The sequence below is a fragment of the Micromesistius poutassou genome (assembly GCF_964030765.1).
Source record: "Micromesistius poutassou genome assembly, chromosome: 16".
Taxonomy (NCBI): Eukaryota; Metazoa; Chordata; class Actinopteri; order Gadiformes; family Gadidae; genus Micromesistius; species Micromesistius poutassou.
The window spans coordinates 16,924,526-16,934,570 of NC_140286.1; the positions used below are offsets into that span (position 1 = coordinate 16,924,526).

General features: G+C 53.0%; 3 protein-coding genes across 3 annotated transcripts in view; 1 reads left to right on the top strand and 2 right to left on the bottom strand.

The window, feature by feature from the left end:
- Positions 1 to 80, bottom strand: part of LOC311360861 (ras-related protein Rab-18) — an 8,095-nt gene extending 8,015 nt beyond the window's left edge. The window contains exon 1 of the mRNA XM_084480963.1: positions 1 to 80. This exon is cut by the window's left edge and continues 119 nt beyond it. The gene's annotated coding sequence lies outside the window, so the exon portion shown is untranslated.
- A 1,819-nt stretch (positions 81 to 1,899) lies between these two features.
- Positions 1,900 to 5,194, top strand: LOC311360717 (patched domain-containing protein 3-like). The gene is made up of 4 exons (XM_084480820.1): positions 1,900 to 3,064; positions 3,130 to 3,251; positions 3,340 to 3,485; positions 3,671 to 5,194. The coding sequence occupies exons 1-4, from the start codon at positions 2,207 to 2,209 to the stop codon at positions 5,173 to 5,175; spliced, it is 2,631 nt and encodes an 876-aa protein (XP_084336946.1). The 5' UTR covers positions 1,900 to 2,206; the 3' UTR covers positions 5,176 to 5,194.
- A 1,599-nt stretch (positions 5,195 to 6,793) lies between these two features.
- The window catches only part of LOC311360718 (ATP-dependent zinc metalloprotease YME1L1-like), a 15,998-nt gene continuing 12,746 nt past the window's right edge, over positions 6,794 to 10,045 (bottom strand). The window contains exons 12-15 of the mRNA XM_084480821.1: positions 9,213 to 9,339; positions 8,059 to 8,132; positions 7,862 to 7,948; positions 6,794 to 6,959 (exon numbers count right to left, since the gene is read on the bottom strand). Coding sequence (XP_084336947.1) covers positions 6,816 to 6,959; positions 7,862 to 7,948; positions 8,059 to 8,132; positions 9,213 to 9,339 — 432 coding nt within the window. The 3' untranslated portion in view covers positions 6,794 to 6,815. The remainder of the gene's footprint in view (positions 6,960 to 7,861; positions 7,949 to 8,058; positions 8,133 to 9,212; positions 9,340 to 10,045) is intronic.

Sequence of the window (10,045 nt, forward strand, 5' to 3'; positions counted from 1 at the left end):
GTGTTGACGTGTTGTGTTGGCGTGTTGACGTGTTGTTCGGGCGGCGGAGGAGCAGCTAGCGGGTGATCCTGAGCCTCCGGATCGTCTCTGAGCCACTTCCGCCCGCAGACCGCCTGTGACGTCATCGGGACCGTGTCGCTCGAAGCAGCGGACCCGATAGGACCGGGAATATTTAATACAATTTAAAAATAAAATTAAAACGGAGGCTATACGAGTCATGTTATTTCCTCCAACACATAGACTCACTTATTTGTAGTGGAGAAAAGCTTAAATATTGGTATATTCAATTCACACAATAGCCTTTGTTGCCACCTAGTTCATAACATGTAACTAAACCACTGTAAATGAAGCACTGTAGATGCACTGTGTCTTAGGAGGCACTGCCACTTTTCATATCACTACATTTCTTCTGTATGTGTCCAATAAAACTCTTGAACTTCAACTTCAACTCTTTGCACAACTTGTGTGTTTATGGAAGTCTCAGTGACTCTTCTTGTGTATTTCTTATAGATTGTAATTTTTATACTATTGCATTGTTGAAGGGAGCCGGAGACTCAAGCATTTCATTGCTGTTGCTTTAATTGTTGTGGATATCACAAATAAACCATCTTGAAAAACCATCCTTTGTTTCAAAATGATGAATCTTAAAATGATGCATTCAAATTTACAACTGGTCCTCCAAAAACATTTTCATGAATATGCACCAGTTGTTCTGTGCGGTATAATTTCTCCTTGCTGCATAGATTGAACGACTTTACAGATGTTGCAATCACTTTGTAAGATGATTGCGTACTGAAACCACGTGTATCGTTTATGGACGTAAAGGCACGCTTTAAAAACATGTTTTAAATCATTAATAAGGAGGCTCAAAACAGTATCAGCCTCATACGATACAACTTTATTAATCCCCCGTAGGAGAAATTAGTTTGTTGCAATAGCTCAGCAGCAGTAGAAAAAAAAAAAGTAAAATACAATAAAAAATACAAAGTAGGCTACTAATGCAACAAAGGTAGACGCTAAGGGAAAATGCTCAACGAAATGCTAAAGTAAGGCAAGACAAGACAAACAGAACAAACAACAACAAACAACAACAAATAGCGCAAACAAAATAGACAGTATAAACAGTGTAAACTATAAATTATAAATTATAAAAAAGTGTCAAGTATAAAGTGTAAATTATAAAGTATAAAGTGACTAAGTTCCAGAATTTTAAATTATAAATTATAAATTCTGGCTAATTCCCAGAAATGCAATGTAAACAAAGAGAAAATTAAAAAAGTGGCCCAGTGCTGAGGATCATCTATGTCCATTTGCTTTACAATAAACAACCTGATCAACCCCAGCAAAAACGTCGTCATGCTAATTTTAAAAAGTCATTGATTTGCCACAACGTGTTTTTCACCGAATAAAACAGGAAACAGGAAAGAGGAGCCGTGCGTGGCTCATCCTCCGTACGGCCTCCCGCTGTCAGCCTGAAGCACGCGGGGAATCCCTCCACCTCTTAACAAAGAGTCACCTTCATCCTAAACAAAGACGAGACCGCACCGCCACAAGCCCCCATTGTGGTGCGACCGGAGAGAGACACACCTGCCACGAACACTGCAGTGGTCTGAGGAGGGGCCCGGGGGCCCGGGGGGGGGGGGGGGCCAGGGGGTCCGCTGGGGGGAGACACAGAACACTGCAGTGGTCTGAGGAGGGGCCCAGGGGCCCGGGGGGGGGGGGGGGCCAGGGGGTCCGCTGGGGGGAGACACAGAACACTGCAGTGGTCTGAGGAGGGGCCCAGGGGCCCGGGGGGGGGGGGGGGGCCAGGGGGTCCGCTGGGGGGAGACACAGAACACTGCAGTGGTCTGAGGAGGGGCCCAGGGGCCCGGGGGGGGGGGGGGGAGACACAGAACACTGCAGTGGTCTGAGGAGGGGCCCAGGGGCCCGGGGGGGGGGGGGGGGAGACACAGAACACAGGAGCGCGGGGAAACGGAACCAGCCACTGGATCAAAGCACACAAGTGGTCCATTGTCTCTTCAGGTAGGCTACTGATAATTACACCTTTACCCGTCGAGGGGATCTACCCATGTATTATGTAGTCACACACACACACACACACACACACACACACACACACACACACACACACACACACACACACACACACACACACACACACACACACACACACACACACACACACACACACACACACAGCAGATAAATGAGCAGCTTGACTGGTGTCCATGAGTCCTTCAGTCTTTGGGCTGGAGAGCTTCAAGCGTCAGCACGCCTCCTGCTCTGCGTTCCAGAGTCACACTGCGGTGGGTCTCCGCCGCTCCCCCTGGTCATGGCCCGCTGCTACACCGACTGCCTGGAGCGACCTCTGCGCCTCTTCTTCTGCGCGCTGGGCCGTCTCGTCGGCAGCCATCCCTGGTGGTTCCTCACAGCGCCGCTGGCGCTCTCGGCCGCGCTGGGCAGCGGCTTCCACCTCCTGGAGGCCCGGCTGTCCAACGACATCGAGGAGCAGTTCACCCCCGGGGGCGGAGCGGCCAAGGCGGAGAGGAGGTACGTCCAAGACACCTTCCCAGAGGACGCCGGCGCCGCGTTCTCCAGTCTGAGGCTGAGCACCGCCGGGACCTACGGGACCTTCATAGCCACCCACGAAACAGACGTCCTCACGGCAGAGGCCCTTCAGGAGATCCTCCAGCTGGACCTCCGTGTGAGGAATATGTCGGTGGAGATGGACAACCAAACATTTCAATATGCTGATCTGTGTGCCCGGGTGGCGAGAGGAGCCTGCTACTCCAGTGATCTCCTGAAGATCCTTAACTACAATGCCAGCAACGTGGAACTCGTCAATTTGACGTTTCCGTGGTACGACGGCCGTCTGGGGAGGGTACCGCTGTACACTAGTCTAGGGAGCGTCTCTTTGAAGGGAAACGGGGCTGTCCAAAGTGCAGAAGCCATTCAGCTAGGTTATTTCTTACTAGGGGATAATAAGATGGCATCCGAGCGTTGGCTGAAGGACTTCATGGCTCTGATGTCCAATAAGTCCATGGAAAAGATTGAGGTATGGTTATCGTAGTGTTGGACAACCTTTTTTGTACGTTGTGGTATGTCTTAACGGTTGCATAATCCGTCCAGGTGTCACACACCACTTCCATGTCAATGCAGTGGGAGTTTGAAAAGACGCCCGCTTCAGTCGTCCAGATGTTCTCCGTCACATATGCCGTCACCATCTTATTCACGGTCCTGTGTTGTTGGAGGTTAGTAACTCATCGCTCAATTCATCAAAACAACCAAAGGTAGAAACATAACTGCGACACTGAACTGTAATCTCCCGCTGGCCGACAGGTTGGACAACGTGCGGAGTAAGATCTGGGTGGGCGGGGCCGGCGTCCTGTCCACCGGTCTGGCGGTCCTGAGTAGCTTCGGCATGTTGCTCTACCTGGGCTGTCCTTTCGTCATGACGGTGGCCTCCTGTCCCTTCATGATCCTGGGTAGGTTCTCATGGGCATCGACGCGTCCAAAACCACCTGACAAATGTGTCCAAATGTACAAATGTGTCCAACGGCAGTGCGGGGCGTGCGCGCGCCTCAGTAGTACATTGGAACCCGAAAAATCTTTCCTACGGTTTCAGTCAATAACGGACAACTTTAAACTGTGACTTTTCTTTAACATTAAGGTATTGGAATCGACGACATGTTCATCCTGACGTCCTGCTGGCAGAGGACGCGGGTGGTGGACAGCCCCCCCGACCGGCTGGCCGGCGCGTACGGCCAGGCGGCCGTCTCCGTCACCGTCACCAGCCTGACGGACGCGCTGGCCCTCCTCCTGGGCTGCTGCTCGCCGCTGGGCGCGGTGCGCTCCTTCTGCCTCTACGCCGGCGCGGCGGTGCTCTTCTGCTACCTGTACAACGTCACGTTCCTCGGGGCGTTCCTGGCTCTGAACGGCCAGAGGGAGGCTGAGAGCCGGCACTGGTTGACCTGCCGCAAGATCCCCGAAGACCCTCCGCCCGGGCGCTCGGAGGCGTTTGGCGTCTGCTGCGTGGGCGGCGGCTACGACCGGGCGACCGCCAGCGAGGCCGACCCCGTGAGACGGTTCTTTGAGACGTTCTACGGGCCGCTGGTGACTCAGGCGTGGGCCAAAGGGTTGGTATCCATGGTTTATGTCGGCTATCTGGCTGGCGGCCTCTACGGCTGTTCCACCCTGGAGGAGGGGCTGGACGTCAGCCACCTGGCCCTGGATGACTCTTACATCGTCCGCTACTACGACGCCCAGAGACGGCACTTCTCAGAGTACGGTCACAATGTAATGGTGGCCGTGAAGCAGCCCTTCCCCTACTGGAGCCAAGAGGCACAAACAATGTTATGTTTTGGGGATTTTGAAAACTTGAGCTACGTCAACAGCACGTCGGCTTGGTTCCTCTCGTTTAAGCGGTACGCAAATGAAGCCGGCCTCGACGTCGGCTCTAAAGGTGCGTTTCTGCGCCACTTGCCCAATTTCCTCAACCTCAACCCCGTCTTCAGACAAGACCTCAACTACAGCGCGGACGAGATCCATGCCTCTCGTTTCTTCGTCCAGACGCTGAACTCCGCCACGGACAAAGAGACGGTGCTGGGTCTGAGGAGAGCCGCAGAGCGGTGCCCGGCGGGGCTCCTGGTCTACCACCCTGCCTTCATATACTACGACCAGTACGCCGTCATCACCGACCACGCCCTGCAGACGGTCCTGGCGGCCGTGGCCATGGTGCTGCTGGTCTCCCTCCTGCTGATCCCCAGCCCCGCGTGCTGCCTCTGGGTGGCCCTCGCCGTGTGCTCGGTGCTGGTGGGCGTCGCTGGGTTCATGGCCCTGTGGGGGGTCGGCCTGGACTCCATCTCCGCCATCAACCTCGTGGTCTGCATCGGCTTCTCCGTGGACTTCTCCGCCCACGTCTCCTACGCCTTCGTTTGCAGCGCCAAACGCGCGCCGAACGACAAGGCGGTGGAGGCCCTGGCCCAGGCCGGGGGCCCCGTGCTCCAGGGGGCCCTGTCCACCGTCCTGGGGGTGCTGGCGCTGGCGGCGTCTGGGAGCTACATCTTCAGGACCTTCTTCAAGACGGTGTTCCTGGTGGTGGTGCTGGGGCTGCTCCACGGCCTGCTGTTCCTCCCCGTGCTGCTCACGTGGTTTGCCGCCTGCAGGAAGCTGTGATGTTAAGGATGATAAAATGATACTGAGAGTTGTCGGGCTCCAACTGGAAGAGCGCGGTATTAAAAGTGCAAAGCCAATGGGTTCGATTCCCATTGGGGCCAGCAAAGCTCTGAATGTTGTGAACCAGTGTACACCAAATGTTCAGTAACCTTAACGACCTCTGATTAACTGATCAAGTTAATCAGACTTCGTTACATGAAGGATAGTTTCACAATTAAATCAATTATGTCCATTATAACAATTGTCTTGTTTTTTTTCAAAAAACGTCTAAATAAAACATTGAAAGCTCAACATGATTTCATAGATTTTATTTTGGACAACAATGTTTTACCAACTCCGCCATGACATCTCCCGTCTGATTTTGTCTACAGATTTCGGCCAAACTGGACGCTTGCACAGCATAATATACATCTATGTACAATTATGATTTAATCTCGTTATCATGTATTTACAGCTAGAGGACAGTAAAAGGCCAATAAACATTGGAATAATGCGTGATCAGAGCCAAAGAAAGACAAACGCTTACTGGAAACAACCTGTGCAGGTTGTGTAAATAAGGGCCAAAGCCAAAGAAACGTGTTTTCCAATCGAAAAAAATATATATCACGTTACAATCCTCAGTTTATTGAAAATAAAGCTATGTTCACTTGTCCTCCTTCCCAGTGCCTGAGAGCCAGCATATAGATACTTTACATTTGTAGAATTATAGTGTGCACTCTTAACTATGCAACAAAACGCCGTGAGTCTGAACATGGGCAAGAGAACGAGCTTCTTTGATGTTTATTTGAGAAACTTGTTTTGACAAGCTCCGACAACCTTTTTATTTCCCCACCCTGTTTCTACGTTCATGGCTGCCTGGCCGCAGAAACCAAAAACCCAACACTTTTTAAGTACCGAGCCTTCACATACATTACATAAACAGTGTGCAATCGCCATTCACACTTAAAAGTGCTGAGAGGTATTCTTCACTCAGTTCTTCCAAGGCCACCGTCAGAAACACCCAGCACATCTCCGGTTCGCTGCGTGTCTGTCATTCACTTAAGTACGGAGAACACAGAGAACTACCAGGTCAACGCTTCAGCGTGGCCACCGAACAGAAAGAGTCAACCTACTAGTGCCGGCAGAAACACAACACACACAACATTTTTAAAAGTAAAAAGGACAACGCTTTCCTGACTAGTTCATTTTGACTTGCCTATTTACATTCATGACTGAGAACATCACCGCCCTGCCCTCCTGTACGCGAGACACATTCACCTCGTCACACACACCTGAGCACCCAAACCGCCCCGCGCGCACCACGACGAACGGAGACCTGAACCGCTGTCCACCGGGTTCTGAATAAGCACGTTTAAAACAAACATTTGACTTCTCTTACTGGGTGTAAGAACCGTTCCATGCTGCTTTCCCGCACATTCTGCACCGACCACGCCGTCTCCCACACTGCCGACGTGGGACGGCTGGGAATCGCTTTGACGTGCTCACAACATCACATCCACACGCAGACCTCACGTCAGACCCACTGATTAAAACCTCACCTGACATGGCATACATAAACACAACCCATGAGCTATGAATCCCTGACCTCGCTGTACTGTATATACCCCCCCCCCCCCCCCCCCCACCGGCCCCCCCCCCTCTCACTGGACCTCCAGACTCTTCCCCTCCAGGACCAGCCGGATCTCCTTGGCGTCCAGCGTCTCGTACATCAGCAGGGCGTCCGCCAGGTTCTTGTGCTCCTTGGCGTGAGACTTGAGCAGGGCCCTGGCGCGCTCGTACGACTCCTGCACGCACGCACGCACACACACACACACACGCACGCACGCACGCACACGCACACACAGGTCGGTGACTCAGACACAGGGGGGGCCTTGTAGCGCCACATGTTCCATCCCACCTGAGACTCTGTCACTCCTCGTTAAATCTTGGATCAGAACCCCTTTAATGTGTGTGGATCAGATGGCCCCTCCCACTGATGTAGTGAAACACGCCCACAGAGCGGGTGGGAATGTTTAATGAGAATCCACTCTTTAGTATCATTCCACGTCTCTTCCCAACGCTGTGGTGGAACACTCCGTTCACTTGCATGGGCCTTCCCGACTGTTGCTAAGCACATAATGACCGCTGTCAAGGAAAGTGGATTTTTCACGTCTTTCGTATCACTCCGCAAGTAGTCCGGTAACTTATCAACCCCAGCGGATTCGGTTGCTAAGCGACGTCAACGTCTTGGGCGGACTATTTCTCTGCTGATCAACACTGCGAATGCTGGTAACCAATAAATTGTAAAAAGACACACCGTGTGAAGTTATTTTTTCGTTTTGGCAAGTAGCCATGTAATAAGTGGGATAATGTAAAGAACGTCGCCGGTCATTATCAGGAAATAAGCCCCTTCAGGACGAAGCAAGACCCCCCCGCTTCACGTCGGTGTCCAGTTCGCCCCGTCGGGGCTTATTTCCTGATAATGACCGGTTCTATACATTATCCCTTACATGACGTGCTACCTCTGCATCTCGCAGATGGAACCATTAAAAACAAACTAGTTAACTTGTGTCCTGATCTACACTGGTAGTATCACACGTTGTCTTATCTGTGGTCAGCCTCACCAGGTGGTTTGGATAACCGTGTTCTGCTGAATGACTGACTGGAGAATGGAGAACGTTTAGGACCCAACGCCACCCAGACTGACCTTGAGGAGCTTCCTGACCTCCTGCTCCACCACCGCCTGCGTCTCGGGGCTCTGCTTGGTCAGGTCTTTGTAGGTCATCACTCCCAACTACAAGAGAGGGAGAGAGCCGACGCATTACCACGGCGATCGATAACAGTGCGTACTGCGTGATCCTCACAGCAACGAGGTGAGCGGCGGTCGTGGACCTGAAGAGTTACCTTCTCACACATCCCGAATCTGGTGACCATCATCTTGGCGATGCTGGTGGCACTGTCAAAGTCACTGGACGCCCCTGGAGAGACAGAGTTAGCCTCCAGTTCAACTTTGATGGAAAATCTGTTTTTATTATCACGTGTCAATGTTTCGCTTGGAAACATGAATAACAAAAGCAGGACTAGACTTAAAGGTGTAAACCAAATGGTCATCAGGCTTCAGAAGATACTTGCGTGGTTATCTACAGGAAACCTCATCTACACCAGGCCTTCCCAAAGACCGGGTCGCGACCCACATGCAGGTCGTGGGAGATTTTAATTGGGTCTCCAAATAAATGTATATAAAAAAAAAAAAAACTTTTTTTTTTACAGAAACACTTTGGCACTATCTTGTATCAATCTCTACAGTATCTTGACTGTCTCACTTCTTGCTGCTGAAACACCAACATTTCTCCCCGGGGGATTAATAAAGTTTTATCTTGTCGTATGTGGTTAACGAATGTATTAATGTTGACTGTTCTAATTGATTGATTGACTGATAACAACAGCTGCCCTTAAACACAAGCCTACCTGTTCGGCAGAACTTTAAACAAGAAGCATGTTTTTTGATAGTACTGTGCTATTGTGAATTGGGTTGCGATGGTTTGTATTTAAAAAAAAAAATGGGTCCCCAGAAAAAAGGTAAGTGAAGCGCTGGTGAACACGCTGGTGTACACGCTGGAGTACACGCTGGTGTACACGGTGGAGTACACGCTGGTGTACACGCTGGAGTACACGCTGGTGTACACGCTGGAGTACACGCTGGTGTACACGGTGGAGTACACGCTGGTGTACACGGTGGAGTACACGCTGGTGTACACGGTGGAGTACACGCTGGTGTACACGGTGGTGTACACGCTGGAGTACACGCTGGTGTACACGGTGGTGTACACGCTGGTGTACACGCTGGTGTACACGGTGGTGTACACGCTGGTGTACACGGTGGAGTACACGGTGGAGTACACGGTGGAGTACACACTGGTGTACACGGTGGAGTACACGGTGGAGTACACGCTGGTGTACACGGTGGAGTACACGCTGGAGTACACGCTGGAGTACACGCTGGTGTACACGCTGGAGCTCAGCAGACACACGGCGCTCAGCGCCAGGCTGCTGCTCACCGGTGGTGATGTACTCCGGGCCGAAGATCATCTCCTCGGCCACCCGGCCGCCCATGCTCACGTCCATCTGGGCCAGCAGCTGAGAACGCGTCTCACTCCACCGGTCATCCTCCGGGAGCATGGACACCTGGAGGAGGAGGAGGAGGAGGAGGAGGAGGAGGAGGGGGAGGGGGAGGAGGAGGAGGAGGAGGAGGAGGAGGAGGAGGAGGAGGAGGGGGACAGGGGAGGAGGAGGAGGAGGAGGGGGACAGGGGAGGAGGAGGAGGAGGAGGAGGACAGGGGAGGAGGAGGAGGGGGAGGAGGACAGGGGAGGACGAGGAGGAGGAGGAGGAGGAGGAGGACAGGGGAGGAGGAGGAGGAGGAGGACAGGGGAGGAGGAGGAGGGGGAGGAGGACAGGGGAGGACAGGGGAGGAGGAGGAGGAGGAGGAGGAGGAGGAGGACAGGGGAGGACAGGGGAGGAGGGGGAGGAGGAGGAGGAGGAGCAGGAGGACAGGGAGGAGGAGGAGGAGGAGGAGGGGGGGAGGAGGAGGAGGAGGAGGAGGACAGGGGAGGAGGAGGAGGAGGGGGGAGGAGGAGGAGGAGGAGGAGCAGGAGGACAGGGGAGGAGGAGGAGGAGGAGGACAGGGGAGGAGGAGGAGGAGGAGGAGGAGGAGGACGAGGAGGAGGAGGGGGAGGAGGACAGGGAGGAGGAGGAGGAGGAGGAGCAGGAGGACAGGGGAGGAGGAGGATGGGGAGGACAGGGGAGGAGGAGGAGGAGGACAGGGGAGGAGGAGGAGGAGGGGGGGAGGAGGAGGAGGAGGAGGAGCAGGAGGACAGGGGAGGAGGAGGAGAAC